The sequence below is a fragment of the Saccopteryx leptura genome, chromosome X, assembly GCF_036850995.1.
Source record: "Saccopteryx leptura isolate mSacLep1 chromosome X, mSacLep1_pri_phased_curated, whole genome shotgun sequence".
Classification (NCBI taxonomy): Eukaryota; Metazoa; Chordata; class Mammalia; order Chiroptera; family Emballonuridae; genus Saccopteryx; species Saccopteryx leptura.
In genome coordinates, this window is record NC_089516.1 from 11,754,699 (window position 1) to 11,779,477 (window position 24,779).

The window sequence follows — 24,779 nt, forward strand, 5'->3', positions numbered from 1 at the left end:
ATATCTTGTAAATCTGCATTTATCCCAGAGCCTGTAGACACGGAAGGGATTTAGTCTCTGGGAGGTCCCATACAATGCACTTGGAAGGAAAAAAATTTGAGCAAACCAAGTTTCATTTCAACGCTTCTACCACAGCGGCTACCTAACCAGGCGTGGTCCCTCCTAACTCATCAGCGAAGGGTTGCTCCCCGTTAGTCCTCAGAACAAGTCTGTAAGGTACGAGTTACCCAGAGTTCCTTAAGAGAAAATTGAGGTGCAGAGGAATTAATGACTAGCTGAGAGGAATTTCAGCTCTGGCTCATCTGGCTTCTCAACCGCACGCTCCACTGGGCCGGCAGTAGGCTGTTAGGAACAAGAGGTGTTTGTGAGATACAGTCCCTCAGAAGGTGCCCTGCTGGGCTGTCTGGGAAACAGTGGACACTAGAGCTCTTTCTTAGAGACTCTCAGTGCACATTAATGTACTGAAGGCTCGGAGGAGTCTTGTAGTAAAGAAACCTGTGTAATCCTGCTTCTCCTGAACTTATTGAGGGCAGGTCCTTTTTTTTTTTTGGCCTTATTTCTAGACTTATAACCCACATAGAGCTCCTCTTCCACGAACACACTTTGGAAAACCCGGCACCAGGCCCAGCGCCTGCTGCTCGCAATCCTGTCTGATAGAACAGATAGATACCTCAGACACCTTCTAGTGGTCAGTATGGTTTCTTCCCTTTCCTTATGCTTTCATCTAATGAGACCCAGGGGGAAACACCAGCTCAGTCCTACAGGTCACCCCTTCCCCATTGGGTACCCGGATACAAGCCGATGCTGCAGGGTTTTAGTGGAAAGGGGCGGAGGGGGCCTTTCCCGCATGGCCAGCCAGGGTCTCCTCTGCTCTGTGCCCTTGGCTATATTGAGGCCACAGACATCAGGCTATCCATGTGGGCATCACGGGTGCCCACAGCTGAATGACTGCTTGGGTTCTAGATTTGAGTTCCTCAGCGCCAGGGCTCGAGTAGGCATTTCTCACAAAAGCTGAGTTCTCTCGAGGGAAAGCTGAGTTTCTAGCGTGGGAAACCGTACAATTCACATGTAGAACGCCAGAGGTAGAACCAAGGTCCAGGTGGCTGAGCCAATGTGTGAGGGCTCTATAGACATGCGCTTTGGGCTACAATAGTGACTAAGAACAGTTTGGGGAGACTGGGCGAGGAACTTCGAGGGTACACGACAGCTGGGTTCGCTCGGCTCCTGGGGCCGTCTGGCATTCTGTCCTTGTATTTTCACCTTTGGGAATGAAAAGTGGTTAAGGTGAAAAGCGCTGAACAACTTCAGACGGTTCAGCCCTCCACTTCGCCCCCTTCCCCCTCTCTACATGCGCACAGTGAAAACCTTTTAGCAGAAATCTTTCCTTTTGCAAATTGTCAGTGCGTGCCGTAGATAAGTCACTGTTTTGTGTGGATGCTTAAAAAGCATCCTATATCGGTAGGGCAGCTGCACTGGGCAGGTTTAAAGCTGTGGGGATTTTTTGTTTGTTTTTTGTTTTTTGCCAAGAGCCACCTTGTCAGTGGTTTAAAGCTCCCTACCTTTTGAGCTAGAGAACCACTTTCAGGCCCCAGGAACCTATTTCTTCAGAGACTTCCTTAGCACACTAAATGCTTTTCTAATGCTGACAGAGGGTGGGGAATGGAAGAAGCTTAGGTTTTCCCAGAGAATGGAAAATCCCCAAATCATTTTTATCAGCTTTGCAGCTAGCCAGAGATGTCCTCCAAGACACATGCACCGATTAAAGATGTACTTCCGTCTCTGCCTTTAAGTGGGTGATCACAGTCTAAGACAGTTGGGCAGCCTGTGGGGGCAGGAAGTGGCATGTGGCCTTAACTAGCTCTTGTTTTGGCAAGAGTTAAAATGAACCCTCCCTCCCTCCCTCCCTCCCTTCCTTCCTTCCTTCCTTCCTTCCTTCCTTCCTTCCTTCCTTCCTTCCTTCCTTCCTCATTCCTTCCTTCCTTCCTTCCTAGAATTGTAGAACAATTCCCATTTCCATCATGATTTAAAATTTTTCTTTAAAAGTGGATGTATAAGCACTACCCGTTTTCTGGTTTAATAAAAGGTTTATAATCAAATAGCCAGCATCTGTGCACAAAATGATGGACTAGTAATTATTTTTAGTTATTAGTTTTTAAAGGACTCTGGCTTAGAAATATCCCCTCCTTCATTCATTCAGCATTTATCGAACACCTGCTGTGTTCAGAAAGAAAGCTACCCTGGGAGCTTACAGTCCAGCTGAAATACACTCAAGTACGATGCTCTTTTGGTTCCGAGTGAGTTTTTTATATGGACTTTTGTCGTGTAATGAATTAACTGAGAACCACATGCTTTTGGAGAGCTATATTGCTCTATTTATTTCTTTTTCTGGAAAAAGAAAATCGAAACGGAAATATATCACTTCCTTTTGTTGAATCAGTGTTTGTTGTCTCCTCAAGGCCCAACTCTCATGTATTCATAAAAAAGGGGGAAAAATAGCGTGAAGACGGAAGTGAAGCCCAAGGAAGATATGGAAAGCAATGTATTTCAGACGGAGATACAGGAGCGCCTGTGTCAAAGTCCCTCGAAGCGTGCATTTTAATTGCAGATTCCCAGGCCCCCCAGCCTGCTTGAATCCAGGATTGGCAGTAACGACAGGGAGTCTGCTTTAAAAATAATCTCCTCTGCTAAGTCTTCTGACACTCCTGACGGAGAGCGCTAATCTAGGCACTTGGATAGGGTCAGCAGGACTAGATGAACTACCTCAAATGCTAGTGAAGGTTTCAGCAGATGTGTTCTCCTAGAGAAATTTCTGAGTATGGAGAGAAGGTTGGGGATACGTACTAGCGTCCCAATTTCAAAACTGAGAAAAGAGGAGATGCCAAAAGCCCCAGCCTTATAACCCTGATGTGACCCCAAAAAGCATTTAGAGGAATGGGGTGCTCACTAGGCGCTGGTTGCTAAAGCATCGTCTCCATTAGAGATTACCACTTGCGTGTTAAAATCATCTGAGGAGCTTTACAAAATCCAGATGCCCAACCCCACCAAGGGCACCCAGGCATCCGATTGTTTTAAGCCCCCAGAGATTTTGATTTAATGAGGTGCTGTCTGAGCACTGGGAGCTTTAAAATCTTCCCAGGTGAAACTAATATGCAACCAAGTTTGATAACCAATTTGTCTCTGTGACATTACTCAGGTTGCTTAACTTCCTTGTGCTTTGTGTCAATTCTAGGTCATTTTAAAAGTCTCTCCCACCTTTAAATGTCTAGGATTCTGTTATTAAAAATCATGCCAAACTGATTTCCTTCCTTTCTTCTTTTCTCCCTCCCTTTCTACTCTTTTTCCTTCGTCTCTCCCTTCTTTCCTTTCTTCTTTCCCACCCTCCCTTCCTTTTCTCCTCTTCTTTTTCTTCTGCTGCTGAGATAGCCTGGAACATCAATGTGTCAAAGTATATAACTTAATTTCATTAAAATATTTAGCAAAATTCCCGAGGATGTCTAATAGATAAACAGAGCAATAGTTCTGATGGGTGTGAGGGTGTGAGTGTAATGCATGGATCTGTGGCAACCCTGGAGAAGGGTTTGGAGTGGAATGCCACAAGGATTGTTTTGCCCTTTGAAAGTGATACCTACCGAACTTGCAAATAACGCACAGTTTAGGAGGGTTAATTGATTCAACACACAAAAGAATCAGGCTTAGCTCATTAGAATAGTTTATTAAAGCTATTATTATAAAAATATTTCCATAATTCAGATATTTTTCTCATTTTAATGTTTTCCCCTTTCTTCAGTTGAGTTGAAATTGTGAAGCTTTTAGTGTAGTGCTAGTGGAAAAGTAGACATGCCCATAGGGTCCCTAATCAGTTGTTTTCTGACTTGGTTCCTATCCAGAAATGCAAATATATTAGATCAGGCTGATTTGGAGCATCAGAAAATCAAGGAAATGTGGGGGCTAAAAAAATAATAATACTTTTTCTCCCACCTTGTAGGTTCTTCTAGAGCAGGGGTCAGGAATCTATGGCTCGTGAGCCAGATGTGGCTCTTTTGATGGCTGCATCTGGCTCGCTGACAAATCTTTAATAAAAAAATAATGTTAAAAATATAAAACATTCTCATGTATTACAATCCATTCATTTCCTACCGCTCATGTTCATGGTTGTGGGTGGCTGGAGCCAATCACAGCTGTCCTCCGGGACAACACCACATTTTTATTGGATAATGCATGACGTACACGGGTGGTTGTATGGCTCTCACAGAATTACATTTTAAAATATGTGGTGTTCATGGCTCTCTCAGCCAAAAAGATTCCTGACCCCTGTTCTAGATGGCCTAGTCATCAAATTAAGAGACAGATTAACAGGAGAAAATAGAATTTTGATACTTGCATACAGGGGGCTTCACATAGCATGGAAGTTCCAAAGATAGTGAAGTAAAATTGTGTATATGTGACATTTTGGACAAAGATGAAAGAGGGGTAGGGCGTGTGAGATTTCAAAGGGAGTAGGCAATTTACAGGCAGCTGAGGAAGGGGGAAACATATTTGCTAGGCAGTAACAGTGAGAGATAGGGTGGTCCAGTCAACAGGCTCCTGCTTGGAGTCTTCCTGTCTGATGCTAAGGTGATTATGCTAAGTAAGGTTCTCTTTCTGTAGTAGGCTTTTTTCTATCTGGGTCTCTTAGGCAGAAAAGGAGGAGGGCCAAAAGTTCTTTCTGAGGCTTTTGCTTCTTAATATCCCGCTTAAAAATCAATATCCTAGCAGTTACAACTTTTGGTCCCTTCAGAAATGTCACCCCAAAAAGTGAGGAGGGAAGGAATTTTGTCCAGAACTCCCAGGGAGTGTTTGTGGAAGATCAGTTCAGCAGTTGCGTCTGACTCATCGGAAGGGCTGGTGAGCTAGCTCAGGGGAGACTTGGAGGGTCTCACAAACACTGCTGGAGCTAGTTTAAAAGGGCACGCCCACAGATTCTGATGCCTTAGGTTGGGGGAGACCCTGAACCTCCTGGGTTTTTTTTTAATAAGTGCCCCAACTGATTCTGAGAAATATCAAAGAACTCGCTTTGATTTGAATTTTGGCATTGTTGTTTAAATATGTTGTTTTTGTCTCACAGTCTCCAACTTGTGTTTTTCAAAATCCAGACAGATTTAATTATTTTGAGCTGAAAACCAAAACTATTAAATGATGTCAGAGCCTTCATATCCCATTCCCTGTATTTCAATTAGAAAATTTTATGCTCTTACATTTCCTTTTTATTTTCCTTTTTATTTTTTATTTATTTTTTTCCCAGCGAACTTGGGAAATTGCTATTGTTTAATGGCAATTCTGACAAAATTGACACACATGAATTAGCTCTTCCTTGACAGCTGAAAATTGTGCATAAGTTCTTTTCCTTTTTAAGTTTGTGTTTTAATTCCACTTTATCCATACAATTTTATCCTTAAATATTTAATATTTAAGGTAAAATATTTATTTTTTATTAAAAAAACTTTTTATTATTAATTTTAATGGGCTGACATTGATAAATCAGGGTACATATGTTCAGAGAAAATATCTCCAGATTATTTTGACATTTGATTATGTTGCATACCTGTCACCCAAAGCCAAATTGTCTTCCATCACCTTCTATCTGGTTTTCTTTGTGCCCCCCCCCCCCCCCCCGTAACCACCACTCTTGTCCGTGTCTCTGAGCCTCTTTTTTATGTCCCTTCTTTTCATTTTTTTTTTTTTTTATTTTTTTTTTTTTCACAGAGACAGAGAGAGAGTCAGAGGGATAGACAGGGACAGACAGACAGGAATGGAGACAGATGAGAAGCATTAATCATTAGTTTTTCGTTGCGCGTTGCGACTTCTTAGTTGTTCATTGATTGCTTTCTCATATGTGCCTTGACTGCGGGCCTTCAGCAGACTGAGTAACCCCTTGCTGGAGCCAGCGACCCTGGATCCAAGCTGGTGAGCTTTTGCTCAAGCCAGATGAGCCCGCGCTCAAGCTGGCAACCTCGGGGTTTCGAACCTGGGTCCTTCCACATCCCAGTCCAACGCTCTATCCACTGCGCCACCGCCTGGTCAGGCCCTTCTTTTCATTTTTAATGCTTTATTTTCTATAGACCTTGACCTGACCTCGACATGAGGAAAATACAATTTATGTGTATCAGAAAAGCAGTCTATAGCTGCTCTGTTGCTGCTGCTGTGTTGTGGGAAATAAACCAGGATTAGATTGTATCTGATCACTTTCCACATCACATGATGAACCACAGTTGAGATAAAAGGAATCCTGCCAAACAGTCCATAGATACTTGGTTGTTAACGGGCACTTCCCTCCCCTCCCTCTTGTGTTTTCCCCGTTAGGTTCTGTGACTGAAGTGGCTCAGAGAAGGAGTGGTCCCTCAGAGCTCTTCACACCATCTGGGAATAGGAAATTGAATCTTTGTCATACTAGCTAGAAGACATGGGCTGTAATAGTAGTTCATCGGTTGGAGTCAAGAAATCTACGCAAGGTGAGTGCTGGGAATGTCCCTGTCTTCCTGATGAGAAGGGTAGACTGAGCCAGTTACCTCTCCCTTTTTCTCATGTACTCACTCGGTTGGTTCTGGAGCTGCCTGCTCTGTGTGATTTTGCACAAGGCATCATCACTTGAACCAAAGGGTAAATATTGGGATAACATTGAAAACTACCTTTAGGAAGACGTAGCTTTGAATTTATGATCTATCATAAAGTATTATCTAAGAGATCTTTTATGTTTGATTTGATTGCAGTTGAAAATGTACCCATATAAAACCTCAATTTAAAACTCAATGGCGGGGAACAAGGAAGTCTCTAAATTCATATCTGTTTATTTAATATGCTTATAAAGAGTTATATTTATATCTATGTAACATTTGATAACATCATTGAATCTTTATCAAGTTTTATAATTTAGTGGTCAGATTTTTTTATAGCTATTCAACACAGAACTTCCAAGAGATTTGCCTCATATTTTTAGAATATTCTAGGTAGATTTGGGGAAATGCTAGATCATCTACTTCCCCCAAAAGGTGTTGTTTCTTTTTTTTTTTTTTTAAGTGAGAGGAAATAGATCCATCTGGCAACCGTCATCTGGGGCTGATGCTCCGCCCATCTGGGGCCATGCTAGCCACGGAGTTATTTTTAGCTCCTGAGGCAGAGACTTGATGGAGCCATCCTCAGTGCCCAGGGCCAACGTGCTCAAATCAGTTGAGCTATGGCTGCGGGAGGGGGAGAGAGAGAGAGTGAGAGAGAGAGATGGGGAAGGGGCAGGGGGAGAAGCAGATGGTCACCTGTGTGCCCTGACCAGAAATTGAACCTGGTACTTCCACATGCAGGGTCAATGCTCTACCGCTGAGCCAACTGGCCAGGGACGGGTGTTGTTTCTAAATAGATGATGTGCTCCCCACTACCCCCATATAATAAGAGACTTAAATATTTCCTTTATTTTATACTGGGTTTTCTTTTTTACAGTTACTAGAATCTAGTTGAAACTTACTTGAGTGTTTAAGAGACATAGTGTTCTTTGCATGTGAATATCTAGTTGTCCCAGCACCGTTTGTTAAAAAGATTTTTCTTTCAATAGTCATGACACTATTGTCAAAAATCAATTGACCACAAATGTGAGGGTTTATTTCTGGACTCTCAATACTACTCCATTGATCTGTATGTCTATCTTTATGCCAGTACTACACTGTCTTCATTACTGTAGCTCTTGTAGAAACTTTTGAAACTGGAGTGTAAGTCCTTCAACTTTGTTTCTCTTTTTCAAGATTGTTTTGGCTTTCTGAGTATCTTACGTTTCCATATGAATATTAGGATCAGTTTGTCAGTTTCTCAGGAGAAGCCAGATGGAATGTTGATGGGGACTGTGTTGACTCTGAAGATCACTTTGGGGAGATTGACATCTTAACAGTTAAAGCATCTGATCATGAACATGAAATGTCTGTCTTTCCATTTTGTTAAGTCTTTAATTTTTTTCAACAATGTTTTGTAATGTTCAGAATTGAAGTTTTACACTTCTTCTGTTAAATTTAAACTAAATATTTTATTATTTTTGATGCCATTGTAAATGAAACTGTATTCTTAATTTCATCTTTGTATTGTTCATTGCAATTGTATAGAAAAACAATTGCTTTTTGTATATTGATATTGTATCCTGAAACCTTGCTGAGCTCATTTATTAGCTCTTAATAGATTTTTTTTGTATTTTTCTGAAGTGAGAAGCGGAAAGGCAGAGAGACGGACTCCCACATGCACCTGACTGGGATCCACCCAGCATGCCCATCAGGGGGCGATGCTCTGCCCATCTGGGGCGTTGCTCCATTGCAACCTGAGCCATTCTAGTGCCTGAGGCAGAGGCCATGGAGCCATCCTCAGTGCCCGGGCCAACTTTGCTCCAATGGAGCCTTGGCTGCGGGAGGGGAAGAGAGAGACAGGAGGGAAGGGTGGAGAAGCAGGTGGACGCTTCTCCTGTGTGCCCTGGCTGGGAATTGAACCCGAGACTTCCACATGCCAGGCCGATGCTCTACCACTGAGCCAGCCAGCCAGGGCTAGCTCTAATAGATTTTTAATGGATTCCTCAGGATTTTCCATTTACAAATCATGTCATTGGCAAATAGAGATAAATCTACTTCTTCCTTTCTATTCTGTGACTTTGATTTAATTTTCTTGCCTAATTAACCTGGCTAGGACCTCTGTTACAATGTTACAAAGAAATGCAAGAGCAGACATCCCTGTCTTGTTCTGAGTCTTGGGGGAAAGTGTTTTGTAGATGCTCTTTATCAGGTTGAAGAAGTTCATATTCCTAGTATATTGAGGTTTTCTTTTTATTAAGAAGTAGGGTTGCCTGACCTGTGGTGGCGCAGTGGATAAAGCATCGACCTGGAATGCTGAGGTTGCCGGTTCAAAGCCTTGGGCTTGCCCGGTCAAGGCACATATGGGAGTCAAAGCTGCTTCCTGCTCCTCCCCCCTTCTCTCTCTCTCTCTCTCTCTCTCTCTCTCTCTCTCTCTCTCAAATGAATAAATAAATAAAAATAATTAAAAAAAAAAAAAAGAAGTAGGGTTTAATTTTCTCCAATGATGTATTTGCATTTATAGTTGGCTCTCTGTATCTGTGGGTTTCTCATCTACTGATTCAACCAATGACAGATCATAAACATTAGAAAGAAAAACATCCCAGAAAGTTCCAAAAAGCAAAACTTGAATTTGCCATGCACTGAGCACTGTGCTGAATCCTCATGAATGACGTGATGTGTAGGCACTCCCGGCTGCAGCCTGTATGCAAACATAGCTTATATACAAATGCTATGCCATTTCATAGAAGGGACTTGAGCATCTGCAGATATTGGTATCCTTGGGAGTTCTGGAACTAATCTCCCATAGACACCAAGGGACAATTGTATAGAGATGGTCACTTTTATTCTATGATATGGTATACAGTTATTGAAAAACAATATTTTTTGTGACAGTGACAGAGAGAGTCAGAGAGAGGGACAGATAGGGACAGACAGACAGGAATGGAGAGAGATGAGAAGCATCAATTCTTCATTGTGGCACCTTAGTTGTTCATTGATTACTTTCTCACATATACCTTGACTGGGGGGCTCCAGCAGACCGAGTGACCCCTTGCTCAAGCCAATGACCTTGAGTCCAAGCTGGTGAGCTTTGCTCAAACCAGATGAGCTCACGCTCAAGCTGGCAACCTCGAAGTGTCGAACCTGGGTCTTCTGCGCCCCAGTCCAACGCTCTATCCACTGCACCACCACCTGGTAAGGCTACAGTAATTGAATTTTAGATGTTATACCAACTTTGTATTCCTGGGATAAATCCCACTTGATCATAGTGTATAATCATCCTTTTAATAGGATGATTATTTTTTTTCTAAATTCAGTTTGCTAGTATTTTACTTAGGATTTTTGCATCTATATAGAGAAGAGATATTGATTTATGTGATGTCTTTGTCTGGTTTGATATCAGGATAATACTGGCCTCATAAAATGAATAAGAAAGTGTTCCCTTGCATATTTTAGGAGGGCTTTGAAGAATTTTTATTAATTCTTCTTTAAATGTTTGGTGGAATTTGTTAGTGAAGTGATCTGGGCATGAGATTTTCTTTGTGGGTAATTTCTTTTATTACTTATTCTATAGATCTATTTAGACTTTCTATTTCTTGTCATTTTCTTGAAAAACTTTTTTTAGTTACAGTTGTCATGCGATATTATATTAATTTCAGATGTACAACAGTGATTAGACATTTATATAACTCACAAAGTACTCTCCCAAATTTTTTCTTGTCATTTTTGATAATCTGTATCCATTTTGTCTAAGTAATCTAATTTATTAGCATATACTTATTCAGAGTACTCTTTTATAACTCTTTTTATTTTTCTATTACCTTCTTTTAAATATGTCAGTCAACATTTATTATGATTTCATAATAAATCTGTTGAAAACTGATGCAATGGTGGTTACTTACATTTATCCATAAGATAAACATTTTATCCATAATTGTTTTCTCATTCAGAAATATTGTAAAATATAGAAAAGCATTTGGAAATAAATACTGGTAATATTCCCTCATTATCCTACTATCCAGAGATAACAATTATTAACATTCTGATCATTTCCTTCCTTTTATTTTGTTTGGTATATTATAAATTTTTTATCAGACTAAATATTGATTTTTTGTAGCTTCACTTTTGGCACTAAAACATCTTATTCTTTTAGCGAGAGAGCAAGAAACAGAGACAGAGACAGAAACAGGAGGCAAGAGAGATGAGAAGCATCAACTCATAGTTGCAGCACCTTAGTTGTTCATTGATTGCTTCTCATATGTGCCTTGACCAGGAGGCTCCAGGTGAGCCAGTGACCCCTTCCTCAAGCCAGTGACCTAGGACTCAAGCCAGCTACCTTGGGCTTCAAGCAAGTGACTTTTGGGCTTTAAGCCAGTGACCTTTGGGCTCAAACCAGTGACCATAGGCTCATGTTAATAATCTCACACTAATGCCAGCAACCCCACACTCAAACTGGTGAGCCCACACTCAAGCCAGTGACCTTGGAGTTTCGAACCTGGGACCTCAGCATCCCAGGTTGACCCTATATCCATTGTGCCACCGCCTGGTCAGGCCTCGCTTTTGGCACTAAAACATTTTTATGTGAACATTTCTCAGGTTGTTATAAATGCTTTGTAAACATTATTTTAGCCATTACTAAAATTTTTATTTAGTGGATAGGCCATAGTACACTTAATTATTCCTGTAATATTGGATTTTTTATGAACATAAATAACACTTTGATTGTTAATTATTCAGATGATTAGACATGAAATTACTGTATCAAGGGCTATGGATATTTTGTATATCTTGATAGAAAATAATAATTACTATTTCCTGATCACTAACTATAGCTATATTCCAGAGAGTATTCAAAATATTCTACATGCATTTTATTTAATCCTTGCAATAAATATAAATTCTCAAGTAAAATGTTATTATTCCTGTTTGTGTAGTTGAAAAAGATGATGCTCAGTGAGGTAAATATTTGTCAAGGTCATAAGAACTGCTAAAGTTGGGATTTGAACTCAAGGAGTTCTTAGTACCTCCAATGTAGCTTTATTGAATTTATTTATCTAAAGTATATAAAGAAAGGGGCGGGGAGAGAAATCAGAATAATCAAGGAGTTGCATTATTGTCTTGAGCTACTGAGTGATTCTGAGGAGGAGCACGCAGGGAGAAGGAAGAGAGGTCTGACACGTGGTTATTATGAGCTGTCTATGGGGTACCCCAGGAAAAATACCCAGTGGTAAGTTGAACTCCTGGAATGCTCTTTCTTTATCAGAAAAACACTCCACAGCTGTAAACATTTTGTAATCTTATGATCTTATGTGAAATGACCAAAAGAACAACAGCTTGATCCCAATCAAAGACTGCTTTCCCTGGCTGGATAGCTCAGCTCAGTTGGTTAGAACGTTATCCAGATACACCAAGGTTGCGGGTTTGATCCCCGGTCAGATCACATACAAGAGTCAACCAATGAATGCACAACTAAGTGGAACAACAAATTGATGTTTCTCTCTCTCTTTCCTTCCTCTATCTGTAAAATAAATAAATAAGATTTAAAACAAAACAAACAAAAAAGACCGTTTGTTTTAGCTCATAATATGGCTCAGGGTTTTCAGGTCAGTAGCGAAGGCCCTGTGGGCCCTGGGACAGCTAAGAAGACCGCTTTCTTTTTTTTTTTTTTTTTGTAATTACAACAAATGAAATAGTTTTCTCATCTTTTTGATGGGAGTTCACTCACTCACTCTCTCTCTTGCTTGGGAAATCTTTTACTGAGCACTTTCCATGTGTCAGGAATTGAGGATACCAAAGGAAAAAAGAGAGTAGCTTTTATTTGCATAGTGCTTTTATGGTTGGCCAGGCCCTTTCACATACATTTGGTCTTTACAGCCTGAGAAGAGTGTTCTCCATTTGTGGAAAAGGAAGCGGAAGCTTTGAGAGGCAGTGATTTACTCAAGCAAACATGGCCTGTAAGTGGCAGAACTAGGACTGGAGCTTGCTTTCTGTTTTCCATGGTCTGTCTAGTTCTAAGAGGTTTCCCCTCGGTCATTCCGCCCATCACAGTACTCTGCCTTTGCAGTATCACGGTGTCTCTGAGAAAGAGTAGCCTACCTCCAAAATTGAGGCTATCCCCTTCTTATGGGCTACCTTCCACGTAGAGAAGGAACATCGATGTTATAGTATTATTGTTATTGTTATTTTCTTCTTCTGTGATATGCAGTGGGGAAGAGAAAAATAATAGCTATAATGTGGTTGAGTGCCTATAACATCCATTGGTTCTATTTCTCACCAAGATTCTTGGAGGAAGACTTGCTTAGTCCGTTTTTCTAGATGAAGAAACTAATACTTCAAGAACTGCCCAAAGTCATGCACTAGCTGGTGGCTGAACCTGAATTTGAACCAGCTGTGACAGTTCCAAAGTCCATGTTCCTTCTGGTACACTGGCCTGACTTGTAAAATTGGAATTCATCCAAAACCCAGAAATTAAACATTGCAATTTCATTCTCCTGAACTAAACTTCACACTTAAAATTTTATATCGATGGGTTTTGAATTAATGATCTATTGCCATTTTTTTCCCATGGAGCGCTTTGAGAACACTCTGATGTATTTTCCTTTTTATCTCCCCTGGAGACTACTTAGACATGCATTTATTCACTCTCTCTAAGTGCTAAGGAGCCTACAAAGCTTCTCCAGCTTTTTTGACTTTGAAGTTTGATGTTTTAAACTATATGACAAATGGAAATTTTCTCTAATGGAGATTTTTCTTTTAAAAAAATATTTGTTCTTGCCCTGCCGGGTAGCTTAGTTGGTTAGAGCATCATCCCAAAGCACAGAGGTTGCCGGTTGGATTCCTGGTCAGGGAACATACATGTCTATCTCTTCCTCTCTTTTTCTCTAAAATCAATACAATAAACATTAAAAAACATTATTTGTTTTCTGCTTTACTTAAAAATTTGAAAATACTACATAACCACTACATATTTCTTTAATCCTTGGAATAACATGTAGTTAATTTAGTTTAAACATCCAACAATCAAGCCATTCACAGCTGCATGAGAGATCCCTCCCCTCCTCACTCTTAGTTTCAGTTCTTTACTCTGCTGTATATTTACATTGGGGACCTTCACGGAAAGACAATGAATTCCATTGTTTCCTTTGTCTTAGTTGTTCTCTAAAGAAGTTTCTGGAAGTTTAGAGGGGCCCTTGCCATTTCTAGTTTTTGTTGTTGGATTTTCAGTCATAATTGCCATTAAGCAGTCTGCACTGGCCCTGTGGGGCAGGGCGGAAATCTCAGTGAACTGAGGCCTCCATTTTCCTCATGAATGAAACGGGACATCAGATAAGATGCTCTTTAAAGTTCTTGTCACTCGCCTGACCTGTAGTGGCGCAGTGGATAAAGCATTGACCTGGAACGCTGAGGTCGCCGGTTCAAAACCCTGGGCTTGCCCAGTCAGGGCACATATGGGAGTTGATGCTTCCTGCTCCTCCCCCCTTTCTCTCTCTCTCTCTCTCTCTCTCTCTCCTCTAAAATGAATAAATAAAAATAATTGAAAAAAAATAAAGTTCTTGTCACTCAAAGACTATCAGTATGCTCTGTAGCTAAGGAGCATATGGGGGGCAATGATCCCCCCATCTACCTCTCCAACTCACTCCCCAGATGTTCCCCCATTAACCTTTTAACATGCTCAAGTGCCTTTCCTCTAATTGGGGGGGTTGAATATATATTTTTTTCTCATGCAATTCTGTTTTGTTTTGCTCCAACTTCTTTTTTTTTTTTTTTTTTTTTTTCATTTTTCTGAAGTTGGAAACAGGGAGGCAGTCAGACAGACTCCCGCATGTGCCCGACCGAGATCCACCCGGCATGCCCACCAGGGGGCGATGCTCTGCCCATCTGGGGTGTTGCTCTGCTGCAACCAGAGCCATTCTAGCGCCTGAGGCAGAGGCCATGGAGCCATCCTCAGCGCCCGGGCCAACTTTGCTCCAATGGAGCCTTGGCTGCAGGAGGGGAAGAGAGAGACAGAGAGGAAGGAGAGGGGGAGGGGTGGAGAAGCAGATGGGCGCTTCTCTTCTGTGTGCCCTGGCCAGGAATCGAACCTGGGACTCCTGCACGCCAGGCCAATGCTCTATCACTGAGCCAACCGGCCAGGGCCTTGCTCCAACTTCTTAAAAAAATTACATAGCTACAGAGAAGATGAAAGAATAGTACAATGAACACGCACATACCTTTTCCTTAGATCTACCAGTTAGTCACAGTTTACCATTCTCTCTCTTTCTCTCTTCCCTCCCTCTCTCCATCTCTATGTCCCTCTCCATTTGAAAGTAACTTGTAGACATTATATTAACCTCTTTATACTTCAGCATGAATCTTCTGAAAGGAAGGATATTTTCTTATGTAAGTACAATATTATATCACACAAAATATTAACATTGATAGAGTAATATTATTTAATTTTATTTAGACAATTAAATTTAACATGGTGGCATTGATCAATAGGAGTACATAGGTTTCAGGTAAACATTTCCATAGCATTTGAACTGTTGATTATGTTGTGTTCCTATCACCTAAAATCAAATAATTTTCTGTCACTGTATATTTGTCCCTTTTAACTCCCTTCCCCTACCCTGCCATGTCTCCTTCCCCCTGGTAACCACTTCACTTTTATCTATGTCCATGAGTCTCAGTTTTATATCCCACCTATGTGTGAGATCATAGAGCTCTTAGCTTTTTCTGATTTACTTATTTCACTCAGTATAATGTTGCCAAGGTTCATTCATATTGTTGTAAATGTCACTATGTCATCATTTCTTATGGCTGAGTAGTATTCCATTGTATAAATGTACCACATTTTACTTATCCAGTCCTCTGTTGAAGGACACTTTGGTTGTTTCCATGTCTTGGCCACTGAGAATAATGCTGTGATGAACATGGGGGTGCATGTGTCTTTACATACCAATGTTTTTGAGTTTTGGGGGTAGATACCCAGTAGAGGGATTGCTGGGTCATATGGTAGTTCTATTCTTATTTTTTATTAATTTTTTTTTATTTTAGTGAGAGGAGAGGAGGCAGAGAGATTCCCACATGCACCCCGATGGGGTTCCACCTGGCAATCCCAGTAGGGGGTGATGCTCTGCCTATCTGGGACGCTTGCTTTATTGCAACTAGAGACATTCTTTAGCACCTGAGGTGAAGGCCATGGAGCCATGCTTAGCGCCTGGGGCCAACTCACTGTAATTGAACCTTGGCTGCAGGAGGGGAGGAGAAGAGTGGGGGAAGAGAGAGAAGTGAGAGAGGGAGGGTTGAAGAAGCAGATGGCACTTCTCCTGTGTGCCCTGACTGGGAATTGAACCCTGGACTTCCACACGCCAGATCTATGCTCTACCACTGAGCAAACCAGCCAGGGCCAAGGTAGTTATTTTCTTAAACTTTTGAGGAACCAACATACTTTCTTCCATAATGGTTGTACTAGTGTACATTCCCACCAACAGTGAATGAGGAGTCCTTTGTCCTCACATCCTCTCCAACATTTGTTATTACCTGTCTTGTTAATAATCATCAATCTAACAGGTGTGCGGTGGTATCTCATTGCAGTTTTGATTTGCATTTATCTACTAGCTAGTGGAGATGAGCATGTTTTCATATATCTGTTGGCCATTTGTATGTCTTTTTGGGAGAGGTGTCTATTCAGGTTCTCTCCCCACTTTTTTTTTTAATTTTATTTATTCATTTTTAGAGAGGAGAGAGAGAGGGAGAGAGAGAGACAGAGAGGGAGAGAGAGGAGAGAGAGACAGAGAGAGAGGAGGGGGGAGGAGCTGGAAGCATCAACTCCCATATGTGCCTTGACCAGGCAAGCCCAGGGTTTTGAACCAGCAACCTCAGCATTTCCAGGTCGACGCTTTATCCACTGCGCCACCACAGGTCAGGCTCTCCCCACTTTTTAATTGGATGCTTGTTGCTGAGCTCTGTGAGTTCTTTATATATTTTGAATACCAACCCCTTATTGGAGCTGTTGTCTGTAAATATCACATTCCATTTGGTTGGCTGCCTTTTGTTTTATTGTTGGTTTCTTTTTCTGTGCAGTATTATTTTTTATAATATTGTTTTTTACTGATATTTTTTAGGGAGACAGGAAGGGGGGAGGTAGAAAGAGACAGAAATATCAATCTGTTTCTGTATGAGCCCTGACTAGGAATCACACTGGCAACCCTGTCGTATGGGGATGGCCCTCTACCAACTGAGCTATCCGGCCAGGGTGATAGAGTAATGTCATTTGACATCTAGTTCACATTCAGAAACTTCCGTTTAGAACTCTTCCCCCCCCCCCCGCCCTCTTGTTCCCTCTAGTTACGCTCCTCTGTCCTGTTCAGAGTCTGCTCCTAAAGAGAGAGTTCACACTGTTGTCTCCTACCTCCTCCTTTATCCTATCCCAGGAAAATGATTCTGACAAGTTCTTGAATGACTTGAAGTCCAGTGGTACATTTTCAGTACTTATTTTGCTTGTCTTCCGGGCAGGACTTGGCACTCCTGCACACTCCCCTCCTTTTAACATACTCAGGCTCCCCATTCCCGCCCCACCAAAAAGAAGCCCTAGCCGATGGCTTGGGTGGTTGGAGTGTTGCCCAAAGTGCAGAGGTTGCTGGTTTGGACCCCTGTCGGGGCACATGCAGGAGCAGATCGCTGTTCCTGTCTCTCTTTCCCTTTCTCTCTAAAGGCAATACAATAAACTTAAAAAATAAAATAAAATAAAATAAAATACTCAAGTCCTTTGGCTTCAGTACCAGCATATTCTCCTGGTTTTCCTTTTCTGTTTCTGTTTGAACTATTTATGAGGGCTCCATTTTCTTGCAACTTTTTAATATTGAGGTTCCTATGGATTCCTACTGGTCTTTTGTCACTCTAATGCTCTCTTTGGGTGACTTTAGTCCCATGGCTTTAATTAAGATCAGTATGTCCAAACTGCCAAATTTTTATTTTCAGCCCCCATCATGTACTATAATCTCTGGTGTGTTGGCATCAAAGGGAAATTATTTTAAACAAGTACTTTTCTTTGTAAAAGGAGACCACTTTCTTCATCTGAAATGAGAAACCCTCTCAGTAACAATTGTTAGTTAATTTTCACTCTTTGATATGATAATGTATTAGCCTGGAGATTTATTTAGGATTGGTACTACAAACACATTTATTGTCTTCATGAAGCAAACAAACAAAAACTAACAATCTTTTTATTCTTTACACCAATTAAATGCATCTTTATCTTTATTTTTATTTGCTATGTGATTAGTCCATCTCTGCTTTAGAAATTTGAGGTGTAGCGAGACTCTGACAGGGACTATTCAGATATCCACTTTAGTATCATGAACCTTTAGAAGGTAGAAAGTACTGCTGAAAGGATAGGAGGTCCCACCTCCCCGTAAATGCTTTCTACCAGCTTCAGCCCTGACTAGACAATTCACAAAGAAGCCAGCTTTGTAGTTGGAGCCTGTTATTTTTTAGAAAATTCTGTTACAGTGACACATTTAAGCTCAGTGTAAGAAAGGGCGATACCTCACCCCCAATTGCCAGTTACTTCCGGTAATCAGAACACTTCTCCTGTATGACTTTGTATTGCATTATCTTTTTAGCTGCAAAAGACAAAAATGTAATGCTGGTTGTATTTGACCTTGGATGAATGACTTTGGCAATATAAGTCAGATTAGCAATTAATAACAAAGAAGACATTCAACAGAATTGCAGTCAAGACCTTTAAATCCCCCCCCACCCTGAGGATTAAAGGTCATTATTGAATTGTTAAATAGAACATTTTTTCCTACTACAAAATAGTTTAATTTAAAATGAGAGTTATACTTTTACAAAGCTAAATTTCTTACAAACTTAAGAACACAATAGTTTTTTAAAGTTGATATCACAATAATTTTAGGAAATTAGCAGAAATTTAAATGGTAGAGGTGTCACAGTTGCTTGTAAACTGTTCTCATAATTTTACTGATTTAGCCTATTATTTTGGTATTATATAGATAAAACTTCACATTTTACTGAACTGTGATGCAGCCAAAGATTATAATTCTTATGGAAACTTCCATAAGATGGTTTCATGTAGTCTTTATGTTGTTTCATTGTCCTATTGAACAGTGATTTTCAACCTTTGTTTCTCACGCACTCATAAACTAATTACTAAAGAAAAAGGGGCCTGACCTCTTCTTCTTTAGTAACTAATTTATTTGTGCCATGAGATGAAAATGGTTGTATTTAGTCAGGGGCACTGACCTTAGTAATTAGTGTGTGTTTGTGCCATGAAAAAAAAAGGTTGAAAATCACTGCTATTGAATAAAAGAGGATTTAAATGGGGCATTTAAAAATCCTAATCCTAATAAATGTAGAAGGGATAAGTTAAAGTTTGCTATTTTCAACCACCATAGAAATAATTGATTTAGGCAGAAATCATCAACCAATGATTTGGCAAACAGATTATACACAGTCCCAAAATGTGTTCCTGCAAATTGTTTACTAATTATAAAGAGAAAGAAAATACCCTGCCTGCCAGGCAGTGGCACAGTGGATAGAGCATCGGACTAGGATGTGGAGGACACAGGTTCGAAACCTTGAGGTCACCCACTTAAGCACAGGCTTACCAGCTTGAGCATGGGGTCGCTGGCTTGAGTGTGGGTCATAGACATGACTCCATGGTCACTGACCTGAGCCCAGAGGTCACTGGCTTGAAGCCCTAGTTCACTGGCTTGAGCCCAATGTCACTGGCTCAGCTGTAGCCCCCTGGTCAAGGCAATATGAGAAAGCAATTGGTGAACAGCTAAGGAGCTGCAACGAAGAATTGATGCTTCTCAACTCTTTCCCTTCATGTCTGTCTGTGCCTATCTGTCTCTCTCTCTGACTCACTGTCTCTGTCAAAAAATATATATATATAGAGAGAAAGAAAATACTTCTACAGTATTGAATTTTAGGTAGACACTACTTTAACCAAGTCATCTAAATTCACATTACCAATAATGAGACAAATTAGCATTATGTGCCTCCTGATGTAACACTCTCTAGAAAGACCTAGCACTTATTCCTGACAAAATACATAACCTGAATCTAATCACGAGGAAATAACAGACCAGATCCAAATGAAGGGATATTTTAAATAACTGGCCTGTACTCTTTAAAAATATCAGTGTCATTAAAGAGAATGAAAGTTAGGACTTGTTCTAGAATAGAAGAAGCTGAAGAAATGATGGAGGATATGTGTGTGTGGGGGGACAGAGAATGTACAATAGAATGCATATGTGACAAATATTAACAATTGTACTATTCTTACCACTTTCCAATATGTTTGAAAATATTTAAAAATAAAAAGTTAAAAATAGCCTAACGCTTTAGTAGCTACAAACTAGGTTTATGCCCTTTGGGGGTACCAGCTGTTAGTCCTCCCTTGTTTTTGCCATTCACCAACTTCCTCGTTTATTGCAGACTCTGTGTGCCACATCTTGGCATCGTCTTAAGTGTCTTCACAGTACACATGAATAATGACAAATAGGCTGCTGTCTCAGTTCCTTGACCTCCTGAACTCCAGCAGGCTCTCCTCCACTCTACTTCAGCTGCTCACTCCCATTTCCTGGCCCCTGTGGCTGCCTGGATCAGCTTCACCTATGCAGTCTTAATGACGAGTTATCTCATTCTCTGACCTCTTGATTTTCATTCAACCTCTGGGCCTTAGACCTTTTCCATTTTTCTCTTTTAGCCCTATCTTGTCTTCACTCTCTTCCCTATCCACCTTTCCTCATCTTTATTTTTTTTGGTTTTTATTTATTTTTTTATAATATTTTATTTATTGATTTTTGAGAGAGAGAGGAGCAAGAGAGAGAGACAGAGAGAGAGAGAAGAGGGAGGAGCAGGAAGCATCAAGTCTCATATGTGCCTTGACCATGCAAGCCCAAGGTTTCGAACCGGCAACCTCAGTGTTCCAGGTCAATGCTTTATCCCACTGTGCCACCACAGGTCAGGCCTTTTTTTTGTTTGTTTTTTTTGTTTTTTGTTTTTTTGTTTTTAATTGATTCTAGAGAGAGAAGAAGTGGGGGAGAGATAGAAACATTGATTTGTTGTTCCACTTATTTATGCATTCATTGTTTGATTCTTGTATGTGCCCTCACCAGGGATCAAACCCATAACTTTGGTGTATAGGGATGAAGCTCTAACCAACTGAGCTACCTGGCAAAGGCCCCCACCTTTTATTGGCTATACTTGAACCAATTAACAGATCATATACAATAATCATATTTTAAGTAATTTAAAGGAGAAGTAATAGGTGAAATGTTTAATGTTCCTAGACCAATTGCTAGCAAAGTTTGGCTACAACTCCTTGATGGGAAAGCCAAGAATGTTAGTGACTTGACTTGGATTTTTCTACAGGGATAATTCAGATTTTTAAAATAGCCTTTAGAATCTGTCTTCTTTGTCCAGAAGCTTCTGATTTGAGTGTTCACACTTATACATTCTATTTTGTCCTTCAATGGTTATTTTCAACATCACTATGTGCAATAATAGGCTGCAGCTGTGGTATTAAGAAAAAAAATGAGGGATGAATTAGAGTATTTTATAACCAGAAAGGATCTTAGAGATCACAAAATCCCAAGTTCTCGTTGTTCACATGACAAACTGAGGACTAGAGAGGTAAACTGACTTGCCTGAGGTTACACAGGTGGCATCTGGTTGAGTCAGAACCAAAATAGAAGTCTCCAGGTTACAAATTCAGAACTTATTTTAACCCCATGTGGATGGGTTGGTGAGTGGGTTAGTATATGAGTAAATATTTATAATAATTCATAGAGCCCTGGCTGGGTGTCTTAGCTGGTTGTTCTAGTGTCGTCCCGATACCCCGAGTTTTTGGGTTTGATCCCTGGTAAGGGCACATACAAGAATCAACCAATAAATGTATAAATAAGTGGAACAATAAATCAGTGTTTCTCTCTCTCTCTCTTTATTTCTCTCTAAAGTAAATAAATAATTTTGAAAAAAACTCATAGAAATAACCTCTAATTTTTGCCCTTTGCTGACTAAAAGACCAGAAGTTTCCTAGAATGATGAAACTATGATCTCTCTTGTCATTTGGGGAAATGTGTAGTTTTGTTTAAAATGTCTGCCATTGTTTGGACATGGGGCCTTCTGCTTTATTCACTTCATTTGCCTCTTGTTTAAGAAGAATGTTTTCCAGGGGCAGGGAAGCTGTGCTGTGCCATTGTCCTGCAGGGATGTCAGAGTATGTGGATGAGCGAGCATCATGGGATCCTTGCCTTGTTTGCTGCCCACGAAGCAGGCTTTGTGACCACCTCAGCTTTTAACTTTTTCCAGTGGAGTTGAAAGTCTCACTGGGACAGCCACATACTCTAGCAGCTGGCAGATATAGAGTATCTGTAAACAACAACAATGAAAACTGTGGTCCTAGGGTTGAGCCATAACCTATTCTCATCATGCTTTGAATAGCTGAGATCATAGATGCCTTTTCTTCTTGTTTAAAGCCTTTTGCCACTAGAAGGTTCATTCTCTTTCTCGTTCATTTGAATTCATTTTAATCATTTTTATCACACTGATGCCTCTCCTCTCTCTCTTCCTGTCAGGATATCAGACCCCTTAAAGTTACATTGAATATTCACTTATCCTGGTGTCTCTTCAGGAGGCCTCTACCAGCAGAATTTCAAAAAGCAGAGTGTTTAAATGCTTTACCATTCTGAATACAAAGCGTCTTGTTTAAACAACTGTCTGTCAAACTCTTATTTAAAAAACAAAAACAAACCAAATGCAGAACTACCCGTCAGCAGGAGGAGAAACACAAGATGGGAAATTGTAACTAAACAGTAATTTCATTCATTTGAAAAGTATTTATTGAGCATCTACTATGTTCTAGGAACTGTTTCAGATTGAGGGGAGACAGCAACTAATCTAAAGGACCGAAATTCCAGCCGTTATGGAGATTACATTCTAGTGGAAGGAGACAGATAATAACAAACGAGTAACAGACATGCTGGATCAGATGGTGATGAGTGCTGTGGGGAAAAAATAAGGAATGAGATAGGCAATGGGGGAAGGGTGCCATTTAAAAAAGGGTGGTCAGAAAGGGCCTGACAGAGAAGGCGATTTGAGCCGAGACTGCTCTCTAAGGGAGTGAGTCTGATGGGTCCTGGTTGGCACAGCTGCTCTTGCTCCTGGTTCTTAGGTTCTAAGGTGGTAGCCTATTTTGTTCACAATAGTTTGTGGAATTTTTTTTTTTTTAGATTTTATTGACTCATTTTAGAGAGGAGAGGGGAGAGAGAGAGAGAGAGAGAGAGAGAGAGAGAGAAGGGGAAGGAGCAGGAAGAATCAACTCCCATATGTGCCTTGACCAGGCAAACCCAGGGTTTTGAATTGGCAACCTTAGCATTCCATGTCGATGCTTTATCCACTGCGCCACCACAGGTCAGGCTGGAATTTTTAATGAAATATCATGTCTAATTAGGAAGTCTTTGAGGGCACTAGAAATTGTCACCTGGGAGAGATAATTATTATCTGTTATTCCTGCCTTATTCTTTAAAAAAGTATTCTGTTATTTATTGAGTATTTCCTATATGCCAGGCAATGTACTAAGCATTTTATATTAATCAATAAATCAATTGCTATATTACTAATAACTATATTAACATATTTCTAGCATATTATAACAGTCCTCGGAGGCCTTTCCCCGGGTATGGGGGATATAGCAGTGAATGAAATAAAATCCCTATTCCCATGTAGCTTAGCTAATAGGAAATGATAGACAGTAAGCACAAACATATGACTGTATAGAATGTCAGATAGTAAAATGTGCTATAGAGAACAAGCGATCAGGTAAAGCAGGGGTCTCCAAACTACGGCCTGCGGGCCACATGCGGCCCCCTGAGGCCATTTATCCGGCCCCCACTGCACTTCTGGAAGGGGCACCTGTTTCATTGGTGGTCAGTGAGAGGAGCATAGTTCCCATTGAAATACTGGTCAGTTTGTTGATTTAAATTTACTTGTTCTTTATTTTAAATATTGTATTTGTTTCTGTTTTGTTTTTTTACTTAAAAATAAGATATGTGCAGTGTGCATAGGGATTTGTTCATAGTTTTTTTTATACTCCGGCCCTCCAACGGTCTGAGGGACAGTGAACTGGCCCCCTGTGTAAAAAGTTTGGGGACCTCTGAGGTAAAGAGTACAGGAAATGTGGTGGGGCCGTGTGTGAGGGAGATACTATTCTAGATGCTGTTTCCCTTTTTTATACCTGATTCCAAATGCCATGCTAGGCTGTATTGCAAAATGATTATGAGCCCAGGTTCTAGAATTATAGACATCTGTATTTGACTCTACATTCTCCCACTGATAAGCAATGTGATCCCAAACAAGTTATGTCTGGACCTCAGTTTCCCTATGTGTGAAATGAGGATAATGACACTTCATAGGATTGTTGGGAGGACAAAGCAAATCAAATCAAATCATCCCTATAAAGCACAAGCACAGTGCTCATCACCACAAAGCAAATGCTCTGAATTTATCTAATTCATTTTGCTCATTGACCCCCTACTTGGATATCTAGCTTCTTGCAAAATACCATGATAATTAGCAATATCACCACCAGAGGAAATAGTCCATTAAAAAACAACAACATTAAAGAACAACAACAAACAGCTCAGCAATAGAGAAATCACCTGTGCTGGACACAGAAAATTGGCCAGATAACTTATGAAACCTATGCTGTTGCTTCCTTCTGGAAACAAAACTAGAAGAGCTTTGTGGCACATAAAGCAATAGCTTTTATTTTTGCCTGTTTTTCTGCTTGGATTTCTGTGACAGGGAAGACAAGCTCTGTTTCACCACGAAGCAGCAGGAGCAGAAGCAGATCTAAGTTGTCCAAGGAGTTCGGAACCGGACAACACAGATCTTTTCCTCTATGGGCAGGGTTGGGAGTTATGGAGTCAGTCGCCCCCTGGAGTAGGGTCTGTATCTGGGCTCTACCCTTTGCCATTTTGGAGGTTTCTGCTCCAGAGAGGGTCCTGAGCTGATGAAGTCTGATGTTGCTGTGCCCATTCCTGCTGTGCCAATCTCCTTCCCTCTCCTGGACAGGGTGCTGTGGGAATTTGATGCCCAAGGAGCAGCCATAACTTGGTAAATAGCGTTCATGCTTAGGACCAAAGTCCATTTCATCAGCCACTGCCCAAGTATATACTCAAAATCCCGATGTGG

At 40.6% G+C, this 24,779-nt stretch overlaps 1 protein-coding gene across 1 annotated transcript in view; it reads left to right on the forward strand.

Annotated features, from left to right (window-relative positions):
- PPEF1 (protein phosphatase with EF-hand domain 1) overlaps positions 1 to 24,779 on the forward strand; it is a 102,186-nt gene that overhangs the window by 4,930 nt on the left and 72,477 nt on the right. The window contains exon 4 of the mRNA XM_066356888.1: positions 6,340 to 6,488. Coding sequence (XP_066212985.1) covers positions 6,440 to 6,488 — 49 coding nt within the window. The 5' untranslated portion in view covers positions 6,340 to 6,439. The remainder of the gene's footprint in view (positions 1 to 6,339; positions 6,489 to 24,779) is intronic.